The sequence below is a fragment of the Aythya marila genome, assembly GCF_965140915.1.
Source record: "Aythya marila genome assembly, chromosome: 18".
Taxonomy (NCBI): Eukaryota; Metazoa; Chordata; class Aves; order Anseriformes; family Anatidae; genus Aythya; species Aythya marila.
Genome location: NC_139059.1, coordinates 8,902,800 through 8,928,423, shown reverse-complemented (window position 1 = coordinate 8,928,423; position 25,624 = coordinate 8,902,800). Strand labels below are relative to the sequence as shown.

At 43.3% G+C, this 25,624-nt stretch overlaps 1 protein-coding gene across 2 annotated transcripts in view; it reads left to right on the top strand.

Moving 5' to 3' along the window:
- SAP30BP (SAP30 binding protein) overlaps positions 1-19,565 on the top strand; it is a 31,880-nt gene extending 12,315 nt beyond the window's left edge. For both annotated transcript variants that reach the window (XM_082774798.1, XM_082774797.1), the window contains 8 exons: positions 5,497-5,539; positions 12,124-12,212; positions 15,043-15,134; positions 15,603-15,663; positions 16,121-16,172; positions 16,528-16,586; positions 17,821-17,905; positions 18,392-19,565. In XM_082774798.1, the coding sequence (XP_082630924.1) occupies positions 5,497-5,539; positions 12,124-12,212; positions 15,043-15,134; positions 15,603-15,663; positions 16,121-16,172; positions 16,528-16,586; positions 17,821-17,905; positions 18,392-18,573 (663 nt within the window). In that variant the 3' untranslated portion in view covers positions 18,574-19,565. The remainder of the gene's footprint in view (positions 1-5,496; positions 5,540-12,123; positions 12,213-15,042; positions 15,135-15,602; positions 15,664-16,120; positions 16,173-16,527; positions 16,587-17,820; positions 17,906-18,391) is intronic.
- The last annotated feature ends 6,059 nt before the right edge of the window (positions 19,566-25,624 follow it).

Sequence of the window (25,624 nt, the reverse complement as noted above, 5' to 3'; positions counted from 1 at the left end):
ACATGATGTTGAGGTGTACTGTGGAAGCTTCCTAACTACACCTTTTTTTTTTTTAATATGAGCTGGAAGTGAGTGGAAGGAGGAAGCTGTAGGGCTAAGTTGGCTGCAGGTCTGGGAAAAGCAATGGAGTGGTGGTAAATCTGGCATCAGTGTCTCCATTTTTATTTTTTAAACTTGTAACTTAAAACAATCGGCTTCTGTTTTTCCATCTTTTCTGCCTCCCTGCACAACCATTCCTTCTTGTAGCTTGTTAGTGCAGGTGGACTTCATATGCAACTGCTTCCATGAGAAACTGCAGGTTGGATTTGTACCCTTTGGCAGCAGTGAATGCCAGCAGTTATGTCCAATGTGAGCTTTGTACTGGATTTATGGATCTTGTTTCAGGAAGGATTTAGCAGGCATTGTTGTAAGCCAGTCCATTCTTTCCATTAAATAAAGCTGTTCTGGGCAAACCTTTCCAAACGTGAATTCATCAGTCTCAGATTCATATTGTTTTTGTTTCCTTCCGTTAATCTGTGTTCCACGCTGAGGATTGTGTTTGCTTGTTTCTTTTCCATGGAACCTGAGTAGAGGCTGGGTTTTATGTAACTGAATGGAAACACTACAACTGAAATGATGGTCTGTGTTTCACCTTTCCGATGTGAAATCTCAAATCAAAACACATTGCTCTCCTTATGTGCACACACTTTCAGTTTGCTTTTCTTCCTGAACTGATTATAATATGTAAAAACCTAACTGTCAAACTGGGTTCATATTAGCTAGGCTCTTACAGGCAGCATCGTCTTGTCCAGGGCTTGAAGACAGTGTTTGTCTGGGAGTAGAGGTGGCAGTGGAAAAGCTTGACCTGATTGTATGTGGGAATAGCAATAGAACATCTGCTTTCTGCTGTCAGTGAGGGGATACCTGAAGTGGACTGAATCACCCTTAGAAGCACAGAAGTTGTGACTTAACTTGGTGGTCCAGATGGATTTTAAATGTTTTTTTTTTTTTTTTGTTTGTTTTTTTTTTTTTTTTAATACCTTGCTTTTCTCTTTAGCAGTTAATGTTCTTGTTTATGTTCTTCAGAGGCTGCCCTGTGTTAGTGTCCTGTAGGGGAAGGCAGTCTGTCTTCTGCTTGTCTTGCTGTCCTTAAGTCTTCTTTCAGCTTGGATCTGAACTTCTACAGCATCCCTTGACTCACTTCAGTCAGTCAGTTGGAGCAAGGCTGTCTGCCTTTAGGCCCTTAAACAAATGATCTTGTGAAATCCGGGTTGCAAAATAAATAGCTGCCAGAAAGCCAACTTGCTGAGTACGTGAAGAGTGAAGTGCAGTACTACTCTTTTTTTTTTTTTTTTTTAAACTTATTCTGGCCATTCTTAGAGGCTATCATATAACACTAGATGGAATAAAATGGCTAGGGAAAAAGAATAAGAAAGGAACTTTTCCATGAGTTTTTTATTTCAAAATGTTAGTTATATTAAAAATTCTCTCTAATGTGTCCAGGGTGACTTTTTGCAAGTAGCAAGAGCCTGGTTGCAGAAGTCAATTCAGAGATACTCCCATGCAGCCTTTCAGAGGTTGGCTTTTTGAAAGCTGTGCAGTATTGGAAGGTGCCACTAGGGAAGTCTTAACCTTGCTATTTTTTACCGATCAGGATGCAAGTGGAAATGGATCCATTAAGTAATGCCTGAAGCTCTGAGATACTTGAAGGTTGTAAGAGCTTTCATATACGTACTCTGATGGAGAGGTTTGATGTATTGTGCTTGTAACCTCTGCTTGTAACCACTCACCTGCTTGATTTTTTGTGCTCTTCATGTGAGATACTAATAGCTCTTCATGTAAGATACAGGTACGTAGGATTGTGGGTGTTGATGAAGCAATCTATGAAAAGATCATCTTGTCCTGAATGGATTTAGATGATTTCCCTACTTTAAGTCCAGTTATATTCAAAATTTTCCATTACTTAAATACCTTGGTGTTCCTTCGGAAGTTTCATGTCTGTGTATAAAATGCCTTTATAAAATGCCCTTTCACAGCTAAAACCTAGTAATTGAGAAGTATTTATTGTACCTTGTTACCTCACTTGTTGATTTTCTACCTCGTTTAACCTTATATTGGGTTAGATCTGCAGAAAATGCTTGTTTGCAAATGCTATCTGTTCTAATCAATTCAGTGTGTTCGGCATCTGTCTCAAGACTTAAATTAGCCTAGAGGAATGTAGGGCATTACTCGACTAAAGGTATGACCGTCCTTAATTTCTAGATCTTCAGTAGATCCTCAGAGGTTTGAACCTCAGACGTCTTAAGACCTCTTAAATCTCTCATCAGCCAAACTGTACATCTTCAGCCAAGCTGTTGATACTTGCCTTGCCGTAGTGTTGGACAGTAAACTGAGCAAATATGAACAAGCACGGGAGGAGGAGTCGGTCATCCCTTTGTTTTTGGAAGGCATTCGGGAGGCTTGAAAGTAGTCCGACTTAATGAAAAGCTGTGTTGATGTCTTCAGCTCGTTAACGACGGAGCAGTGGGTGTTGGTACGCGGTAACTCATCAGTAAGCAAAATTCATATCCTTTGGGCAGCGAGGTGTGGTTATACACTAGTGAGCTTGTTTTCTTTTGCTTGATGTAGCTCTAGGGTTTCTGGTGTCTTAGTTATGTCCGGAGGATGTGGAGACTAGACTTGCTCGAGCGGCTGTGGTGAGATGGGTGTAGGCGATCAGGCCAGGTAGATGCACAGCAGTGGCTTTAGGACAGGTTTTATTCCACCCGTTACAAATGGGGTGGACTCGTGCTGTAGCTCTAGGATTAAAGGATACAGGTTGAAGTAAAACTTGCTTCTGGTGACAGGAAACTTATTGATGATTCCAGAAATTCATAAAACATAGGATTAAACACATTGGACACTTCAGAAGAGATGCTTGTCTAACATAAGGTACGTATCAGGAGAGGTTTTGGCCATCAAATCATCTCTCAGAATATTACTGCATGTCTCCTGAGGACTGTGTGCTTATGTTTGGTGCTGGTCCTGAACAGCTACAGGAGACTTGAAAATGGGATTCAGAAAACTTCAGAAGTACAGCAAATGCCCTGGCCAAATGAGAAGGTGGCCTTCTTGAGGGCACTTAGTACAGGTCTGAAGCTCCTGAGTTGGGCTGTGCCACCGGGCTGCTTAAGTAATGCTTGGCACTTGGTCTCGTTGGGGATTTTTCTCTTGGATGATGGGAGGAGGGTTGGGCAGCAGAAGGTGGGAGGGTTACTGGAATAATAAGCATAGTGCTGGGTAAGCATCAAGAGGTGCTCAGGAGCCCCTTTTCCAGTAGTCTGTTTCTCCCTCTTCTCTCTCTGTCCATTTAAAACAGAACTTTGAAAAGAAAAGACTAGGCAATTTGATTCAGGTAAGGTTGGAACAAAAGCAGCCACCTCCTTTCACCCCAACAAGTTGTTCATTGTCTCAAACCAAGGTGAGAAACACTTTTAAGTAAATACCTAGCAAGTTCTCCGTCTGGAGGAGATAGAGCAGCCTTCTGACCTGATGTGTTTGCTGCCCGGTGAGTAACCGTATGCTGCCTGGACATTTCTCTACATCTGTAAATCTATGAACAATTCCAAGCTGAATGCAACATTTCCACACTAATCTGAGTTTGTCCTCACAATCTGATAGCTACCACGGAATTGTCTCCGTTTCCCTGGTGGTAAACTGAGGCTCACCGTGTTACTGCCCTCTCGACGTGGCTGAGGCTCGCCACGTTAATGCTGCGTCTGGGTAGGCCTGTGGAGAGCACGGCCTGGATTCCCTGAATTCCTGCCCGGTGCACTCACCAAAGAGAGCTCCTTATCTTGGCATATGCTTGATTTCCTGCTTTGAAATGCCATGCTCCTATTTTATTTTTTTTTTTCCTGCTTGTCATTTCTGAGGACCCTGGGAGGAGAGGTGTTAATGCACTACGTGGAACGCGGTCGGAGCTGTTACACGAGGGCCTGTGCCTCACAAAGGGCCTGGTGCCTCGCCAGCTGGCCCGCAGGAGGATGCGTGTTCCTTCATGTACTTGATTTTCTGAAATAGCTTCAGCCTTTTTTATTTGTGATCCAAGTGTTCTTATGGAGAAACAGTGCTTTTTTTCATGAATGACTATGAAAAATGCCACATCGCGGCTAGTGCCACACAAAGAATTTGTTTTTCTGCACCCCGAGGGCTCTGGTTTCTCTGGCAATCGCTGGCTTTTCACAATGAATTCGATGCAGCATGTTCCCAGATTTGGCTTGGTGACCTTGCTCCTTTCTCCTCACCTTGTCCGTCTCTCACCTGATTGGGAATGGAGGCAAAGAGGGGATTTAGAGAGCGGTTACTAAGCAGCGAGGAGGCAGCACTCTGTCTGTGTCAGGTTGAATGAATAGCTTCTGTGTTCGGAGGCACTGAGGAATTTTGGACGCACAGTCCAGTGAGTCACAGAAAATCTTTGGGAGGGAGGCAGGGGGAAGAGGACAATGTTAGGATACAGCTGATATTGTTTCAGAGTACTTTATTTGTGTTGAACTTGATATTGCTTGGGCTCCCTCGGGGTGTTGCAGAAGTACCAAAATATTTGAACATTAGTCTCAACATGGTGAAAGTGTATTTTAAAACATCCTACATAACGCTCCTGCTTAGCAGACTGCCCCAACAATCTGCTGTGCTCCTGCAATTGAATCTGCCGTAATTCATGTAACTAAGGAGAGGTTGGCTGTGTTGAGAAAATCTCCGAACACAGTTTGCCCGAGAGTTCCTGGAAGAGCAGATCTGTATCGCTCCTGGAAGTAGCAGCCAGGTGGGAGCATTCTTCCAAACTGGGAATGCAGGCTCCACGTCACCACCACGCTCCTCAGCATTTTGGCTCTTACAGGGTTTATCAGCCAAAGCCAAAGTGGCGAATTCTGTCTTCACACGTAACTGGCAAGCCCCTGCAGCTGGGGACGCCGCAGAGCCCTGGGTGCCTGCAGAGGGCTGTGGGCTCTGGGAGCGTTTCCTCTGTTCCTGTGTAACCCCAGGGAATGGATCCTGCAGGCCCTGTTTAGACTGTCAGTTGCCTTTGGGAGGCATTCCTGTGGATTAAGAAGTTTGGGGGGCTGGGTCAAGCTTGCTATTTAGCTATGCTCTAAAACACTGGCTCTCAGCTGGTGCCAAAGGCCAGCCACCACAAATGAAGAATCTGTGGTTTGATCTATCTTGAGGAAAGGCTTCAAGCACGGCAATTTTCGTGGAATTCAAAAGGAGCTGAGTGTTCAGGACTCACAGAAACAAAGTCTTAATTCTTTCATTAAATTTAGACTCTAGCTTTGAGAGGAAATGGAGCATCCTGTTAGGCTTTGACTTTCCATGGTACAAACATTGCCCTATGATCTAATAACGTGCATTTCATTCTTAATATATGTTCTTTTGTCTCAGAAGTAATATGAGAGTTTCTAAACAAATGGACATTATAGCTTTTTAGACTGGAAGAATACCTTGACTAAAATCTGTTTCTTCCCCATTTTCTCTCAGGAATTCTCAGAACTGGAGAAAAGAGATCCTCAGGAGCTAGTTGGTAAGTGCTCAGAAGTATTTACTCACATGTTTTTTTTCAAACTAGACCTTCAAGGCTCCTCTTCCTGTAAGTATGGTGGGGGAAGACATCTCCACTCTTTCCTGGCAATGCTGTAGTTTGAGTTACTGCCTCCAGTGTTTTACCTCAGTGGAATATTTTCAGTGAAGTCTTCATCTGGGAGAAGGGTGCCATGCCTAAAATATGAAAATATATTACATGGCTGAGACACAGGTACGTAAAGGTTAACGTGGATGTTTTTCTAGATGAGCCTGAAAACAATAAAGCTGTAGCTTTGTCCAGATGCCCCTGTGAACATCAGTATAACCAGAAAGGATAAAGGTGACTTGTTCTGACTTAAGGATATTTCAATACTTTTTTAACCCAAATTTGGTCCATTTAGCAATTTATAGCTGATGTGTTGATGTGGCATATTGTCTTTTGTAATGATTAGATATTTTTTTTGGTGACATTTCATTTACTTGTTGTACCATTATTAGATTTAGAAAAAATGCTTGGAAAACATAGCATAGTCAGCTTGAAGTAGTATTCTCTGTTTGCTCTCTGAGGGGTTATAGAGAAAGTGCTGTTGTATTTTATGTTGAAGCTCTTACTGTCTTGAAGTAACCCTTTGTTCCTGAGGTTACTGGTAGGGTTGTGTGGTAGCATATGATAGTACCATTAAAAAAAACACATGAATTTGGTACTTCATTATCTGTCAAGTCAGCTTGTCCAAGCTCAGGTGTGATATTTCAGCCATAGTGTGGTAAATGTAAAATAAGACATTGGACAGTAAATGCTAAGATGTTAAGCCATGACCCTGAATTGTTTGCACTTGAATCCTTTTCAATTGGCCTGCCCAGACTTTGCACCAACCTAACACTTTAATTGAATTATCATACTCTAGAGGACAAAGTTGCTTTAACCAGTGTTATCATGGATTACAACAGATCTTTCTCCAGAATACTGATCTGCCCCTAAAATGCACATTAGAAAAACAGGAGACAACAGCATGTAGGGTAAAAAGTAAAGAATATCTGAAAACCATCTGCCCTTTGTCCTCTAATTTACATGTGAGTGAAGCTCTGCACTTATAAAGCCATGTAGTGGTAAGTCCTTTCTTAGCTAAGGTGTAAGGCTCGGGTGACAATTCTGTCAGTCTGCTTTTTTCCCAGTGACCGCCCCATTGACGGGAGATTGAGACTGAATATCTCATGTCCTGTGATAACCCAGGCTTGCATGCAGGTTTGGAAACTGCACAGAGGGTATCCGTTAGTGTCACATACTCATGGGTGGACAGATTGGTGAGTCAGAGACGTGGATGAAGGCTGTAATACGTCTTTATCCTTTCCCAACAGCGGTGTGCACAGAGCAGCATTTAAGGTTAGCTTTGTGCAGAAACAGTTACTAGAAGTCAGCATAATTGCTGTGCTGGATTCTGTAGGTCCCTTGCATTAGACCATATCTTATCTAGTTGAAAAGGAACTGTTGCAAGAGCCTTATGGTTGGTAATATAAGAACCACTCCCTTCCTGGAAATTTGAGCTTTCAGAGGTAGGATTCTTGAATGGAAAAACCTGCAGGATTTTCAGACAGAAAGCGAGTAACTGGAGATCTAAAATTTTGTTTAATATCACGCTGTGGAAGTCTAAGTCTTCCTTAAACAGTTTTCAAAAATGGCTTTTTCCATTAAAAGCTTGTGGCTTGCCCTTCTCAGGTAACCTGATGTTGTCCAGCGTCACCTTCATTAAAGTCTATGGTTACGCAGCTGCTTAGGTACAGCATAAACGTAGGCTCCTGCCAAAATGTTTCTGTTTTACCTCCTGTGGACTCGTGCTAAAATTGTGTGCTGTGAGCTGGTCTGGGAGATGGAGCCAACTGAGATCCACCTTCCTTGTTCTTTTTTTTTCCAATGTGAGGCTTCTGGCTGGATCTATTCAGTCATATTTTTAATACATGCTGTGTGAGTACTAGAGTTGGCACAAAAAAAACTTCTAGGATGAGCACTTGGGAAAGGGCATGGGTATCTTGACTTATGTTGAGTTAGTGCTTGTGTAATCAAAGCCTGGAAGAGTGGGAGGGGAGGTTTAGAGCAGCAACTGCGCTATAGTTGAAAAGGGGGTGTGTTTGAAATGTCTTTTGATAAATTTCTGCACCAGTTTCCCCCTCTTTATTTTGTAGCACTCTAGTGCTCACAGCGCATCTGCATTTGCTGTTTTCTGCAGCTCTGCAACATAATACTTCTAGGATGCTTGTTTTTTTCTTCCTGAAGTTCTTTGCAGCATAGTTGTTTACCTTTTGGGCTATAAGGAATGTTCTTTCAACTCTTAAGATATCAGAGCACAAAGTCAGTGTTCATAGCAGCAGAAAATATGGCTGAGTTGCAGGTCTCTTTCTGCATTTCTCAGCCCACAGAGCAGAAAGGGACCTAGTGTCCTTCCATGGATGGGTGACTCACTGGCATGTTGTTGCCTCCAGTTCTTCCCTGTGATTTGGCTGTTCTGGTGCCAGGAAATTAGAAACCCACACACACCCTGGTTTATGCCAAGCAGATTTGATTAGTGCCAGAGAACACAGTTTTAGAGACCAGGCACCAGTGGTTTGCATTTCTCCAGGGGAAAACCATGTCCCTCTGAATACCCTTTCCAGGTCTTTGCTTGACATTTTGTTGTTGTGTTTTTTTTGGGGGGAGTGCAGCCTTTGTAACAAACTGACACCTGATACTGCCTGGAATCCCTTGTGGTTGCCTAAGAAGAAGCATATAAGTGAACCTTGAAGGGGACAAGAGTTTTTAATCCCACCTGGGGAGCAGGTGCTTTAGTAGACCTCAGGAGATTGACACCCCCCTGTGCCCAGGTCCAGCCAGCTGTTCCTACACTCCCTATTCATTTGGTTTTCTCTACACTTGGGATAACTTTCTACCCATTTGTAGGAATCAAAGTTCTAGTGTACTCTCCCATCCATGTCTCCAGCATAGCCTTTGCACTGCAAGCAGTCATTTTCTTCTGGAATGAGCTGGGCACATAGTGTGGCCCTGTGGTGCTTTCTGTCCTCCTGTGCAATATGTCTGTACCATTGTGTATATACTGGCCAAATAACCCACCTATCTGAAATCGAAGCAGATAATCAGATGAAAGTGCCATATTTACCTGTCTCATCAAGATCTGGAAAGCAAATATTCTCCATTGACTACTGAGATGCTGAATCTTTGCCGAATACAACCTGATAGTTGGTTGCTCCTTTGGCTCTGGCCAAAGGACAGCTGAACTATTCCTGCCTTGCAACGCTGCACACACTGGCTACATACAAAGCCACAAGCACCCATTGCTTCTGCTGATGAAATTCTTAACATTTAGGTCAGCTTGTGGAAGGATGCAGGGACTAAGAGTGTCCCTGTCCCTCTTCAGCAGCAGGATGCTTTGAGCTGCTGGCCTTGGCAGTGCCTTGGCTCCTACTTTCTGAGTCAAGGCATTTGTGTTTTACGACCTTAGTTCTTTCAAATGTTCTTTATCTGCACTGTGGATCTGATTAGGGGAAGATATTTACTTACTGTGAACCAGAACTTGGGTGTGCCCATGGAGATTAATCATGCTAACGGCCAGCTTCCTGAGGTCCACACGGGGAGATCCTCTAGGTAATGAGCCAGCAAATCACAGGTCCAATTAGAAACTGCAGCCAGTGTCACTGCACTGACTCATGTGAAAGTAAAGCTTAGAGCCTGGCAGAAATAACAGGATGCACAGAGCAGCTGGATGTATCCTGTGAGGACACACCTTGGCATTAGTTGTCTATCCACGCTTACCAGTGGAAAGCTGTGCTAGGGACTTGGGAAACACAAGATCTTCTACACAGGAGCCTGGGGATGTATGTACAAGTCCCAGGATTCCCTTGAATAATGATCCACGCTGCCCCTTTCTCTATGAAAATTATTTGGTGGGAAGAAGCTGTGGAATCAGCCTTTCTGGTATCTGTTTGGAGAGGAAGTTTGAGGACTGCTCAAAGGCATGGGTTTTTTTGCACTTCCTTACTGTATATATGCCTGAAGGGGGTTAAATCATCTTTTGCTTTGTAATGATGTAGATTCTCAAATGGGCTGTGATGAAATAACTGACTAATGATGAATGTTTCTCTGCTCATGTTTGCCTGCGCTGGGTTTGTGAAGCTGAACAGGGTGCACGTAGCCTCGCTGCTGACTCAGTCTTCAGCCACATACGGCTACGGTGGGTTAGCCATAGACAGAAATGTCTTAATTCCAGTTCCTTACAAGCTACGAGATGCTTTCCCCCTTCAGTATAGCATTGACAAATGGCTGTTTTCACACGTCTCAAACAAAAGAGCAAATGAACACCAAAACCTGGAAAGATACGGGTCAAAATGTTGTCTCAGTGGGAGTTAGTTCTGTTTCAAGGGAGCTTTGAATGGGCTGCTGAACATACTCTTTAAGACTTTGTGACTCCTTTGCAGAGTTCTAGCCCATGGTTCCTGAGTTTATAAGAGTCTATAGTTCCCCTTCCCATGAATATGTTGTTTCTCTTTGTTCTGGTCATCTGCAAAGCTGAGAAGCCTGTGGGGTGTCTAGCCTGGAGTTAGGCTGAATTTTTGAGTCCTTTCTTTGCCTTACAAAGTCTGGTTTCTTTTTTTTTGTTAATGTTCCTACTGGTGTTGTGAATCTCTTAAGCCATTAATCAGCTTTCACCTTTTCTGGAAAGCCTCGTGTGCTGTCTATTATGACCACCTCTGTCTATTTTCTGCTGTCTCTCTGGGTTCCTGAAACTCTAATTAAATCAGAGGCTGTGCTGTCCAACCAGCAGCTGTAACCTACAACAAATGTCTGCCTTGTCACGGAGCTCTAGTTTCCTTGCCTTTTTGTAGGGGCTCTGGCAAGCTTTCCTTCTTCCATAAAGGCACTCTTAGTAAACGCTAAAGGACACTTCTTGTTTATTGCTAGCAACTGCTGAAGACTTTAACCCTCAGCAACATCTTGATCAAGCAGAATGAGCGGTCGCCTGCCAGCTTTGCATCTCCAAAGGATGTTGTCCTTAGAGCTTTGCATTTTTGCAGAAGAACTCGAAACCCTAGTAGCACTGAACATGTGTAGTGTTGGTTATCTGTAACCTCAGCTATCTGATGGGCTGTGCTGGAAGGCAGAAGAGCTGCTGTGTTCAAATGCCAGTGTCTGCCCTTTGGGTACTTCTGGGCTTTAGTCAAAGGAGCCAGACTCAAGTGTGCTGGAACTGCAGTTCAAGCAGCTTTTGTTCCCAGATGTATAATTGGAGAGCCGCAAATGTGAGTGGCTTGCTCGATACAACTTTTGTGCTGGTGTCAGGTCTTTTTTTTCCAATACAGACTGCGACTCTGGAATGTGTTCTCTGTACAAATTACGATTGAAAACAAGCCCAGCTGCTTAAATGTGACACAGAGCTCTGCTCCAAGAGTTAGCTACAAAACTGCCTGGGTTTCTCATAACTGAGTGGCAAAGAAAGCAATAGAATCACGGGTTCATTCAGATTGGAAGAGACCTCCAAGATCACCTAGTCCAACGTCCTGACCTAACACTAACAAGTCCTCCACGAAACCATATCACTAAGCTCTACATCTAAGTGTCTTTAAAGACCTCCAGGGAAATTAGGGGGACATGTGGCTGTTTCTCTTGCTGATATTTTTGTGAACTCATCTTCACAGAGCAATCAGGTACTGTAATGGTATATCCCAACACAAACAGCTGTAGCAAGCTGGCAGTCTGTACTGGTCTGTCCTCAGTGCTGCAGAACTAGTTGTTCTTTCTAGTAACAGTCTGACTGTAAGCAAAGATCAAAGTGCCTGTTAAGGAAATATTAACTTAAGGATGTCATTTAGTTTCTTGTGGTTAACTGCTGGCGGTTTTGGAGAGGGTTGTTCACTTCGAACCATTTTGGTTCATGTAGGTATGTCTTAGAAATGAGACCCAAATGAGAAAGAAATGAGGTCCAAACTGATTGATTGCCTCCCAGAAAATGGCCATGAGCTGGGTTGCTCTAGATCGACCCCGTGATCCTCCACAGGCACAGTCTGTTTCTCTCCAAGTGTCCTTTCACCAGTTTCATCATGCTCCAGGTTATCTGAGGTGCTCAGAACAAGACTTTAAATTGTATATGGAAGACCTGGAGTGTAGTGAAGAGCTTGTTATGTTGTGCACAATGCAGGGTGATAGAGGAAAATTCCACAAGCATACTTTTCTCTGCAGATCCTTTGCCTTTGAGGATCCCAACAATTGTAGCTAGAGTAGGGGCTGTTTTTGTATATCCCAGCTCCCCTCTGGAGTAAAGAGACACCTTAAAATAGAACTAAGCCTGGTTGAGACACAGCCACAGTAGAAGGTAAACAGTAATAAAGCAAGCATCCCATCATTTTGCCAATGACCTAACCTTTAGGTTAGTTGGTTGCTGCTCAGCACCTTGAAAATGACACGAGTACCAGTTAACATCATTCCTGTTGCCTTTACACACTGTATCTAACTGATAGAGTCATACCAGCAAGGGCATAAAACGATTACATTGCTTAAATACCCTTCGCTGTTGCCAGAACTCATTCCTGGTTTGCTCTCCACAGCTTCTTTTTCAGAGAGAGTGCGGAACATGTCTCCAGATGAAATCAAAATCCCTCCCGAGCCTCCTGGCAGATGTTCTAACCACTTGCAGGTTGGTATAAGGCCTCTCTTCCATTATTTTCTTAAAAGGCTTCTATTTCAGGAGCGAGGGGCATATTTGGGAACTCCTAGTGTCCTTCCACAAGTCAAAAACCCAGCATTAAAGCTGAATTTCTAAAACACTGAGTTTGTGTACACTATTTATGCTTTAAATTTTACAGGAATTCTAGTTTAGGAATCCCAAATTAACTTAAAACTGTTTTCCACAGTCTGTGTGCGCCTGTTATACTTTAAAATGGCTCTCAGCCCCACCAGTGATACAGAAGCAATGTTTACTGTGAAGGCTGCTATCCTCTTACCTCAGCAAATTCAGCTCTGTAGGAGAGAACAAATGATTGTTTTTCTGCATGGGTCTGAGAATCCCCAGCTGGAATAGTTGAGGCAGCATTGATAAGATTCCTTCTCCACCTACATCTCACTAGATGATAAACATTTAGAGGGAATGCTAGTAACCTAGAGGCAGCAAAAAAAAACAAATGCATGTTTTCACTGGTACACGCCCAAATAATTGCAATAACCAACTTTTAATCAGTCTAGAACTTTGTCACAGTCTGCTTCCATGACCGTCTCTGCTCTGCCTTGTGATGTAAGACTATTTTTCATCAATTGGATGTTAATTTACAAAAAATAAATGGTGTTAAGGACTTGATTCATACAAATCTGTGACTTGCAACATTACTAACTGAGGCTCTGGCTCTGAGTTGGAACAGGAATGATATCGTGTCCATTTGGAATATTTCATGTACCCAGCTTGCGGTGTGCACAGAGTTGGTGTGAGCATTTGTTGATGGCATGCTATTTAACACCTGGCCAAACTGTGAGCTGCTATGGGGCTGTTTGCCAACGCTGCCTCTTAACTGAATATTGGAGAATCTCATCTGCTGTAGAGCAGAAGAAAAGAGCTGAAGCTACCTTCCATTGGCAGACCTCGACTTCTGGTCTGAGAGGAATTCTGTAGGCTTCTATGTATAACAAAATTTATTCCCAGGGGAAGTGGAGGAACACCTTCTGCTCTGATTTCCCATCCCTGCTGGAGGACAAATGAAAGAGCAGTGGCTGCTGTTTTCTACCATTCGCTTGAGTAGTTATTACTGCAGTAACTGCAGTTATCTGCCTAGTAAAAGTACAAGTAAAGAATCACTTCTGGAGTGCTCTATAAAGTAAGGTACTAATGTGATCTGGATGGTGAGTCATTCTGAATCACCATGCCACACTTTCTTCTCCTCCGCTTATTGTACCTGGGCACACCCATTCGCCCTTTTATGCTGTAGGAGGGTTCTGTTGTTCTGACATCAGAGAATTAGTGTGTTAGATCTGAGGAATGCACAGAGCTTGAGAGAATAGGCAGCATAAAGCAGATTCTATTCCCCTTTGACAGCAGTTCACTGTGTTAAATCAAAGGAGAGAAGTTGTCCTCTGTTAGCGGGTCAAACCACATCTTAGAGCACTTTGAGCAAGGAGATGGGATTGTTCTTCAGATTCAAAACATTCTAGGCTTTTACTGTTGATACACTGTTTTATTCTGTTAGCTATTTGTCTAATAAACTGTATCTTGGCCAAGAGGAATATTCCTTGTTATAAGGTGACCCAGTAGTTCCCCATCTATGGACATTATGAATGTGAACAGGTCCCAAAAGGGGACGTTTATTCAATCACTTCAACTCCCCAAATTAACCTCCCTTCTGTAGTTGTTCCTTCAAACTTAATGGTGTTTATGTTGCATGTGAAGACTGTTGGTAATTTTGTGAGGACCTCATGAAAACTATCTTGCAAAGCTTTTTTTTTTTTTTTTTTTTTTTTTTAAAAAAAAATGATGAAATATTAGGTAAGTACTTTTTATTCAGATGTCAGTGAACCCTTGGAAAATAGTTTTGTATTTGAGTTGACTACCCATACAGAGGGAGACAATAAGTGACTTATGTGGAAGCAACACAGGAAAACTGAATCACCTCTGGCATCTTGAAAGATTGAAGTCCTAGCCTTTGGTCTTCTGTGAATCCTGCTAAAGTATGTGTTCCATCCAAAAGTTTCCACTTCGGCATCACCAGAGTAAAAAATACGCCTAAGGCCTTCTACCTTGCTGAAGGAGGAGGAAAAAATAATCATGGTTACCTTTAAATTGTTCAGCCTTCTCAGTAGGTAGACTGCTTGTTCCCACCTGAGTCAGCTGAGATATCTTTCATATCTTAGGGGCTTGTCGCTTCACAAAAATGTTCTCAGGAGAAATTTAAAGTGGATCGTTCCTAAGAGTGTTTGGCTGCTGGCATTCACCACCAGCAGTACCTGCTGATCTTGTTGTCCAGTGGGCTGGCTTAGTTTTAGTTCTCCAGCAGAATGTGGCCCATCTGTCTCCCAGGCATAGCCGTGAGCCTTGACTTCTGCCCAGTGCAGCCCAGCAGCTTGTCTTCAGGTGCGTGGCAGACTGGAGGGAGGTCACTGTATGTTGAGGGAGAACCCTCCTGGAATTCACGTGTCCATGCTGGAGCTGCCTTCTGCTCCCCTTCTGAGGGCAAGGAGCGTATACTGCTGCCTCAAATGCAAATCTTCTGTCTCAAATGCAAATCTGTAATCACTGGAGCCTTCAGAAAGTGCAAAGATCAATTGCTGTACCCACGCGGGTGGTTCATGGAGAAGATGCTGTCAGACCTTAAAGCAGGAAGTGTCTGTACTAACCGATCTGCCTGGCCTTAGGGTAGAGGTGGAATCCTTGCTCAGTGCGAGGTCACTGGTTCAGTTGTCTTGTTTCCACATGTATGCTTTGATAGTCAGCTGGAACACTCATCCTTTTTGTATTGTCTCACCCTGTAATCTTGCTCCCTTAGGATAAAATTCAAAAGCTGTATGAGAGGAAAATAAAAGAGGGCATGGATATGAACTACATCATCCAAAGGAAGAAGGAATTCCGCAACCCCAGGTGAGCTACCATCTTTTCCTGTGAGGCCAAAGCACCACACAGCAAAATTCAAGAATTTTCCTCTTGCTTGGAGCAGTTGCAGGACTTTTGTAAGTTGCTTTTGCTTACAAAATTGAGAAAGGTATAATTTGACAGTAACTGGAATGGTAAAACTCTTAAAACTCTTCTTTGGTGCTTTATGAAGTAGCAACTAGGTTAGCATAGCAGTTAGGTATGTAAATGTACAGGCTTTGGACTAAATATTTTAGAAAATGTGTCTGCTGTGGGAGCTGGGAGATGGACTGGAAAGAAGTGGGAAATAATGTGGTTAATGGCATGCCACATCCATCACAGCAAGCACAGCAGCACAGGTGCTGATTTTACTCTTAGTGTGAAGAGGTGACAATTTCTTTTTACTAACAAATCTGAAGCACTTCAGTTTAGAAGAATGAGCGAGCTTTTAAGTAACTTCTGGTCTTTCCTTTGCAGCATCTATGAAAAGCTGATCCAGTTCTGTTCTATTGATGAACTTGGTACAAATTATCCAAAGGTGAGGTGCAGTAATTTTGTCTGTCAAGGTGAAAGATGATACAGGGCTGTGAGCTCTTATATCTGGCTTTCTTTACCCTTGTTTAGTGGCCCTGTAAGGAACTTTTGTCTGATTCTCTACATTGAAATGAACATTTTCACGTGGTATTGAGCCTCAGTGTCTCCAACTTCATTTTAGTGAATGAAAATTGCTGAAGTGTGTACTCCTGGGGGGAATAGAAACTGAACAGCAGAAGAATGTGTATCTTATCCCAGCATCCTTTTAGTTTCAAGGCTGTTTATTCTTTTACAACAGTACATTCACCCATAAAAGAAAATCTGATGTAATCTTTGTGTCACTGGCATACAAGAAATAATCAGTAATGAACATCATCAGTGAATAGCAACATATATAATATTTTGAGCTGGAGCTTGCACATATGTGGAAATAGACCTAATATGGTTTTTTTCATCTTTAGGATATGTTTGATCCTCATGGCTGGTCAGAGGATTCGTATTATGAGGCACTAGGTAATTCCATTTTTTTTCTCCTGTCCTAACTTAGTTCTTTGTGTTTTGTAGTTAATTAACTGCACTGGAGTCTTTACCTTCTTTATAAATGAGAAGTATCACATGCTGCTTTTTAACTACATCATTCCGGTTGGATGTGCCTCAATGTTATTGATGCTTCATCAGTCTGGAAAGCCCTTTCATTGAAATTGGTTCTTCTTCAATGTTTTCATCTTAAATCATTAATTTAGTGCAATAATGCTTTTTTTGTACACAGTTTGAAGTTTTTGATTGCTTGTGATGGGAAGTGTGTGAGCAAGATAGTTATGGCTTTTTACTGTTTCCAGTGCTTCTTGTAACTTCTGTTCTTTCTCAGCAAAAGCCCAGAAGATTGAGATGGACAAATTGGAGAAGGCCAAGAAGGAGCGCACAAAGGTAGCTATTCAAAATCAAAAGAGGACTGAGATGCGGGGATTGTTTTTTTGTTTCCCTGCTAAATTTCATTTTGTTCCTTTGCTGTTATTTTTGTGAACTACATTCTGTACTAATAATTCCCATTTTCCCTAGTTTGTTCTTCTCACGTCTTTTTTTTCCTTGACTGAACAAATAAAGTTGTTTGCTCTTCCTTATAGGTCCATTTATCTAGGCTGTTTATCCCCCTGTTTTTGCTGCTGTTTTGTCAGTATTTTTAAGCCAGAGCTCATAAAATGGTATGCAGTAAGCCAGATACAGGCAAGATACTGCTTCAAGTACAGCTTTTTTGTCTTAATCTATGACATTTTGCCTAGCATAGCTTGATTTCTTCGCCATATCTCATTGTGAGACAATATTTACTTTCTTTTCTCTTTGATATTGCCTTCTTGCTTCTAATTTCCAGAAACGTTGAGCATATTTTAACTTTAACTGGGAGCGTCTGGGCTTGTCACAAAATGTACGTTGCTCTGTATCTCCCCCAAAAAAGAACACAGAGGAGCTTTTTATTCCTGTCCCAGAGTGGTGTTGCCTTTTTAGCTAGTGGCTGGCAGTTGAGAACTGTCTAAAGTCAGAGACTGCCTTCTAACCTTGCAGAACACTCCTCCAATATTCAGTATGTGAAGGTATTTTTTTCTTGCAGTGCGTGCTGTATCTTGCTACTTGTTTTGTTTTTTTGCACAGCAACCCAGGTATCTGATTCTTTCCTTGCCCATATCTGCAGTTTTGAAAATATGAGATTGCATGCTGTTGTAGGTCTTGTTGCTAGGTTTCCTGCTATGATGCAGTTACAGTAAATCATGCAGGTAGGGGCTTGTTCTGCACGTTTCTTAAAGAAAAAAGCACAGGGATTTCTGCCTATAAATATACATACTGTAATACCTGGACCTCTCCTTTCTGAGTTGGCAGATTTCTCTGCTTATGCCAGTTAACAAATGTTGTCATACCTGACTTAAGATCTGGGACACAGGGATCCTCAACCATCATGACTTCACGCTTTGACCTCAGGACTGCGTCTTACTTCCTGCATGGCAGTCAGCTCTGAGACCAGTGTTTCATGTGGCACTAAAGCTGATCTTTAAAAACAGAGAGGTGTTTTTTGTTTTTGTTTTGTTTTTAAACAAACAAAAACTATAATATATTAACATTTCACTTTTATCTTTTCCAATTTCTCTTATTTTTTTGTCTCCCTTCCCAGATTGAGTTTGTGACTGGCACTAAGAAGGGCACAACAACAAGTGCTGCCTCTACAACAACTACAACAGCCAGTACCACGGTGGGAGGTAAAGACAAGTTGTAACTGTACCTATTAAGCTGTAGTAGGGCTGGGGTTAATGCTTCCTGGGAACCCTGAAACTTACTTGTTGACTGCGTATATAATACAAGACAGTATTTCTTCCAGGGATTAACGGACTAGCTTTCCTCTAGCCCCTATATCATGACTGTCCTTCTGCAGTGAAAGCCTGGGGATGGGTTAGATGGTGAAGAGGTTTATTAGTGGGTCAAGAAATCTGCTGATGTCTTTACTGTCAGAGTCAACTGTCTCCCATTTTGCTGGAGTTCATGTGTACAGTTTTACTTTGACCCTTGAGGCATAAAGTCACCTTTCCTCCACAACACTTACTGGCAGTGTATGCTGACATTAATGTGAGGGAAAGCTGTTGAGTGAAGCAGTGCTGCTTTAAGAGTTGACAAGACAGGCTGTTACAACAGGATTGGTGTGACCTTTAACACAATGGTAATCCTTGTTTGCTTGATCCAACTCACAGATGCACAGAAGAGGAAGAGCAAGTGGGACTCAGCCATCCCTGTAACAACGATAGCTCAGCCCACCATCCTCACCACTACTGCAACACTGCCAGGCGTTGTCACAGTTACAACCAGTGCGAGTGGATCCAAAACTACGGTCATATCAGCTGTTGGCACCATTGTGAAAAAGGCAAAGCAGTGACTAGCATGCCGGGCCTGGATTTTTGGACTGATTGTCATTGAAGCTATTGTTCTCGAAAGGGAGGGGTAGCTTTCGCCTTTGGTAAAAGATGACAAGATTCTTTGAAACAGACCACAGTTCCCATTTGAAAGAATGGGGGCAGGAGCAGGCATGCCAGCTGTGTGCCCACAGGAATGGACCTCTGCCGAAAATGCCTCTGTCTTTTCTTGCTGCGGGAAGAACCAGTCTGTGTGTTGTGCTTGGAGGAAGGTTGTATGTAAAGTCAGCTTGTAAAAGTTAGCTTATTAAATTACTGCATTAGGTTCTTACCCTACTTGAGAGTCTGGTGTAAAAAAAAAAAAAAAAAAAAAGTGGTGATGGAATATCAGATTACCCTTGTGTATTCCAGGTCATCCTCAAAGGCTGCTGCTTGTAAAACGTACCTCCCTCATGTGCACTAATTCAGCTTCAAGGGAAGTAGAGCAGAGACAATTGGTCAGTGTCCATCTTCAAATGTGTAGCAGAGACTTAAGGATCAGTCTACATCTATGAATGTAGGCTCACTCCTTGTTATAGTACTGACATCTATCTGTACCTATGTGCATATCTGTGTAGATCTTAGTGATCATGTGTTAACTAGCTGAAATATTGAGGTAACTACTGAAATTGTCATGATACCATCCATCCAGGATGGAGATTTCTATGCAGAAGCCGTAAGCTGTAGAGGTTTGATTTGTGAACTCATTTGTAAAGACCTGTGCAGAAAACCGTTCCATTGCCATGGAGTGAGATTGGACAGCAGATAATCAGAGAGTATCTGAACTTGAACTTGACTGTGATCTTGTCTTTGTAGTAGTGTTGTACCCTGAAGTGCACACATGGCACTGCTTGCTCCACTGTTGTGAAAAAGTATTTTTCAGTTGAAATTTTTATTGTATAAATCTTCTTACTTGTGTTGCAAAAAAGTTATTATAAAAATGGAAAGTCTTTAAAAACTGGTGTCATACGTGTGTCTGCATTTCTCATCTCGGTGATGGAGAATAAATTATCCATTTGTTACACCTTAGGTTACAGATAGCATTAGGCAAGTATGTCATGGTTCCATGAGAGATGGAGTAGAGTCACATTACTGTTCATTTGTTTTTGAAATATCAAACACTGAAGGAAAAAAATGGGGCATTAAAATTATTTTGATTGGAGATACTTTTGTTATAGAGGATGTCCTGAAATAGCTGGTAACTCAGCTGTTCTTAATGGTATTTTTTCACATCTGCTCCAGTACCTTAAAGTTGAACTTACCTTCAAGTACTAGCAGCTGTGCTTTTCTGTAAAACTTCCATCTACAGAGGCCAGCCTCCTAAAGAGGAGCTCAGCAGCAAATGAAGCATTTTGCTTGCTGTTCTGAGGTAAGTGGGATAGATAATTTGAATGGTTCTGCTTCTTCAGAGAAAAAGCTGCTGCTGCAGATTTCTTTCCTTTGCAGTGGTCTCTCCATGTTATTTAAATAGTCTTTAACTCTTACACTGTGATTTTTCAGATTTGATAGTTTTACTGTTTTTTTGTTGTTGTTGTTGTTTTTTTTTTTTTTAAGTAAAACTCCTACTTAAAGCCTAGTTGTTTTGTTTTTGTTTTTCCTAATGCATAAGCAGTGATAGAAGATACGATTGCTAGATCAGTAAAAGTGTGAGGTTCTTAGAATTTGATGTTGCTTTTTCAGGTTTTTATATACCTTATGTCACTTCTGATTTAAATCTTGCATCTACGGAGACTTCAGGAAGATAAATAAGAGTCTTCTCTTTTGGGACTTAGAGTACTCTACAGAAGCTGGCAATTTCCACCTCAAGTGTTGAAGGTGTTTCTTCCTTTGTCTTGAGGAGAGTTCACAGTTTTGGGGTGTTTCTTTTAAAGGCCAAGGATTTATTTTTGGTGGGAAATCCAAGCTGTTAGATAGCTTTGCAGCCCTGTAAAGTCTTCTGTCTAGAATGTCTTGTACAATTCCAGCCTATTTAAAGCCTGTATGGTTTAAACATTTTAAAGTTCTGCTGATCGGTATGTGGATGAAGATACAGCAGTAAAAAAAAAAAAAAAAAAAGGGCCCCAGCTGCTGCAGTTTTTTTAGCCTATAGATTAATGGCAAACTGGGCAGCAGAATGATCACTGCAATTAGTTTAATCCTATGAATAGGAGTGGGAGGTGTGTCTGGGCTTCTACAACAACAAACACTCCTCTAATGAATGTCCTTGTATACCATGAGCAAGTCTGTCTGAAGCTGGGTGAGATTAAATACCTTGCTGGGGTGTGTTCCCATGTTCCCATACTCGAAGTGCAGCCTAGTACCAGAGGTACCGGCCACTCTTGTGCATCCATTCTCTGTTTAATAACTATCTGGTGGTAAACACAAAGTTGGAGAGTCAGACTACATTGAGGTACCTGACCTTGCAGATTAAGCCCAAACATGAATGTAAGCTTTAATGGAAAAGACTTTTTCTATAACAACTGGTTATCCTTTGCCTAATGCCTTACAGGTCCTTGTAATGTTGGATCAGAAGTGGTTGCTGTTTCCTGACAGACAAAAAAAAAAAAAAAAAAAAAAAGCAAAAAACCCTGCAGATGCAATCTTTTTTAGACTGCTTACACTGCTGTGATGTGAAACTTGTTCCTGATTTTTTTCCTTGCTTGCTTTCTCAATTTCATTAGTAACTTGGAAAAACTGTATTCCTTGCAAGTAAACAATGGAATGTGACTGATAATGCAGTAAAAGTCATTCTTGATCCTAACCTGAAGTAACTGTGCTAGATGACTTAGCTTGATTACAGGGAAATATTATTCACCTAGTTAAACATGTCAGCACTTGTACCTCTGCATGCTGTATTTTATCACGAAAAGTAGCCGGGGAAAGTGTGTGAATTTCTTTCTGAAAGCTGCTACCAGGTACCAGCATGCAGCTCCACATGCACCCAGGGAATAAGTTTGCAGGAGGAGAAGGACTTGAGAGAAAAGCGTTGCCAGCTGCTGTGAATTTGAAGCTGGGCTCCAGCCTCTTTCTTGGCACCTGACACAAGGCAAATGCTGAAGTGTTTGGGGGGATGAATCATTTAACTACAGAAGCTACCAAACATTGTTTAAGTGCAAGTATCTTATTCATATCTGACATCCTGGCACCCCACCCTTCCTCTTTCCATGCACCCTCTTCCTTCTTGCTCTGTTGTTCCAGACTTCTGGCTTTCTTTGCGTGCTTTGTGGTCAGAGCTGCTCATTTCACTCCCACCTTGCCGAGGTAGGCAGGGGCTGACAATGCCCTACAACTGCTCATCAGTAGGGCTTGATATTCCTGAAGAGGTTAAGGGAGAGACTTCCTGAACCTGGCTCCTGGGTAGTGCTGAGGCAAGCTGCACAGAGGTGGCAGGGAGGCACCTGGAGCAACAGTTTTCAAACTCCTCAAGTACCCGGCTCTGCAAGCGACCTGGCAGTACGGGGCATCTGCCAGCTCCATCTCATGATTGAGTGTCTGTTATCTGCAGTAGAGAAAGCTAACTTGAAGCATGAATGGCTTTTTTTTTTTTTTCTTTTTTTTTTTTTTTTTTTTTCTCCCCTCCTCTCTCCTTTCCAAAAAGCTGAGGTAGAAATGCCAACCATTGTGTAACAACCTTCCAGCTCGTACAATAGCTCCTTGCTCTTGTTTATCCTGCATGCTACTATCGGAAGTAATATACAGACACAGCTTGGAAGACACAGTTCTAGGAAAAAAAAAACCTCTGCTATTTCTGAGGGTAGGACATACAGGTTGGTAGCTTGTGCTCAGCTGTGGTCAGCCAGTCCATGAAAAAGGTGGAGGGAGCTTCAGGTGTGCAGAAGTAATGTCCTGACAAAAACCCTCTTCTTTCCTGGCCTGACAGCCACTGTCGTAAGTCCTAAAACAGGAGCTTCAACCAACTTGCTTGTTATAAATCTGTTTGTGCTCATACCAAACACCAAAGTGGCTGTGTCACTGCTGCTGATCTCCAGAGGGCTGAAGAGTGCTGGGGTGTTTAAATGCAAGTGTTTTAAATAGCTTTGAGCCGTGTCTGTGCTCCACTAAAGCAAACTTACAATGTAAATGGCTAAAAGGTTCTTTATGCTGCTTCAATAACTATTACTCAGGCTGCGCTTCCAGCTACTGAAAGTCTTGCTGCTTCTCCCCAGAGGAGACTAATCGTACCCAGGAGACTAAAACCGGTCCCACTCTCATTACTCCGCTGAGAACTAAAGGCTAATGCTCCTAGAAAACCACAGGTCTTCTGCTTACCGCCTTTAAGCACAGGTATTTCCCAACCTGAGTGGGTTTCTTAGCTGAAACTCCACGCTGGTGTCTGCCCGCCGTCCTGGGCTGCTCTGAGGAGCGAGGAGAGCTCCGTGGCCAAGTCCTTCTTGGCAGGCTTGGCTCTGCTTTCACCCTCCCTTCTGAAGCCTTTTCTCCCACCTCCGTGCCCTGAGGTGTTGATTTTCTTTCCTCTTTGCTTATTGTGATTTAAAGACCCATCCTCCTTTGATGCTGTTGTGGGGAGGGCTTTTTGTGAAGGATTTGCTTTGGTTTGCGTCTGGCTTGGTGCTGACTGAAGGAGCAGGTGGGGAGGGGCAGCCCTTGCCAGCCCCACCTCGAACTGAAATGCGAGCACCTGAAGCTATGTTTTAGTTGGACTGCTGCTGCGCTGTCTGTTTTAAGAGAGTTATTTACTGAGGCTTTAAAAAAAAAAAAAAAGTTCTTACCGAGGCTTTGGGCTATGCCAGGGCTTTGCCGAGGATCCAGTTGATGCGAGCAGCACGGAGGTGAAGGCTTCAGCAGGCACCCAGCCAGCCGCCACCTGCACGAGCTCCTTTCCAGCTCGGTGCAGGGGAGAGGGAAAAAAACAACACACGCAGACACACACACACACACACAGGTAGTTTTCTGCAAAGCCCCCTCGAATAGAGGGCCTTTACAGTGTGCCCAGGCAGCTCCCAAAGGAGCATGGGCTGCTCAGTCCCACAAAGAAGTGAATCCAGGAGAGCACAGGGCTCTGACCTTCAGAGAGAGCTGTTTTTCAGCAGGGCTCTCTCTAACAGTAAAATAAACACATTGCTGTTGAGAAGCAAGAGCCACCAGAGTCTCCTCTCCTTTTGGTGAGTGTTTACACCAGCCTCTGGTGTTTCGGTATCACTTTTGCAGCACAGTTTCCCACCTCTTAGCCTTGTCGTGCACCTCTGTTCCTCTCAGCGTTTATATTCAGCTTCCTTCCTTTTGTTCCAGGCGAGCGCCATGGACACTGGCGGCTCCAACATTTCAGCCTTTGTTTATTTGAAGCCAGTCTTTGGCTGGGGCTGGGCTCGTGCCTTCGGTTGCCAGTAAACAGCCAAGCATCAGGATCTCACAAGAAAAGGCTTTGCCTTTTCACGTAGAAAGGCGTCTGTCTGTCTGTCCTCTGCCATCTTCGTGTGAGCCAGCGTTAGGAAGCAAACAAAGCCACGGGCCTGCCTGTCAGAGGGTTGTTAAGAGGTGGTCGCTGCTGCTTCCAACCCCTCCTCGCCACGCGGCCCGTTGCAGTCCTGGTGTAACGTGACGGAAGGTGACCGTCCCTCTTCGCTCCTGGTTTGTGCTGGCTGGCTCCTTACAGCGCCTCACCCACGCATCGCTGTCTTGCACAGTGCTGGCCAACACAAACTGGGAGAAAAGGAGAAATCCCAGGGAATCTTTCAAATGTAACCTCGGGGTGTTTTCAGCCTTGGGCTGCTGGATGAGAAGCCAGAGTGGAGGGTCCCGCTTTCTCTGGGTGGATGTTGCCATTGTTGCATGCTGAAATTTTGTCCTGGATCCTTTACTTCTTGTGTTGTGGCAGCTCTCTTATCTCTTGCTGCCTGTACATCGCAGAGACAAAAGTGTGTCTGGTGCCCAGCACAGAGATTTCCCTTTATGTGCGTGTTTATGGCAGGGGGCATCCATTGCACAGCAAAGGACACGCACGGTGAAGGCTGTCCTAGGGAAAAGGCTGAGGAAGAGCATCCGGGAGGGTTTCATCCTGTGCTTTTAATTACCTAGATAATTATATTAAGCCTACTTTAGTGTAATAAATTATGTGCACGCTAATAATGCTATTAAGCATTCCTTAGATTGCCAGATAGTCTAAAGGGTATTGCCAATACAGTGAACAGGATAGTATTGCAATCAAAAAAAACGTCTGTTTTTCTTTTATCAGTGTATGTATGTGTGTGTACAGAATTCAGAAAAGGAGTGCCCGTGTTTCAGCAGTAGGATGTTGGATGTAACTGCTCAATGGATCTGGAGAAGGCCCCAGAGCTGCCTCTGGGTGCACTGTGGTAGCAGGACAGGGAGAAGAAATGTTCTGTACGAGAGAATTAACCCCCAAATCACTTGTAGTTACCAGCAATTGGCACTTGGACTGGTAGCCCCAGCAGGGAGAGCAATAACCCAGTGGGAGCTGTAAGGGTGGCTGTCAGTGACTCCAGAGACTCCTTCCAGGAGCCAGCGTGAGCATCCTCCACCTCGGGTGCAGAAGGAGGCCGGTCAGATAAAACAATTGCACGTTTTACCTCCAGTGTCTGGCAGCATGGCTTACTGCAGCACGAAGGGAGGAGAACTGCAGAGGCTGCCAGGAGCTGGGCACAGCTGGTGGACGGGAGCAGAGAGCCAGGGGCTGTGAGCAGACACATCTTGCTGCCCTCCAGCCTCAGGAACCAAACCCAGCTTTCATCTACATGCAACAGCATAAACCTGTGCTGCTGCTGCTCCCGGGGCTCCCCCAGCCCCACCGGGCCTGATCTGCCCCCTGCCATCGGCTGCTGCCACGTCTGAAGCATCAGAGCCCCAGCTGTGGTGTTGCAGCGAATGTTTGTTGTGGTTCAAAACAAAGCAAGCGAAAGGAAAACCCTTAATCTGCAGATTTATTTGTTTTAATCTGGGAAATGGCATCTCCAAAAGGGTGAGATTAATGGTGAGATTGCAAAGCTGAGCGCTCAGAAACCGGGCAATAGCAGAGTGACGCTGCCTGTGCCACCCTCGGTTGCCCCCCTTCCCATTTCCTGTTTGCTGTGATTTTTC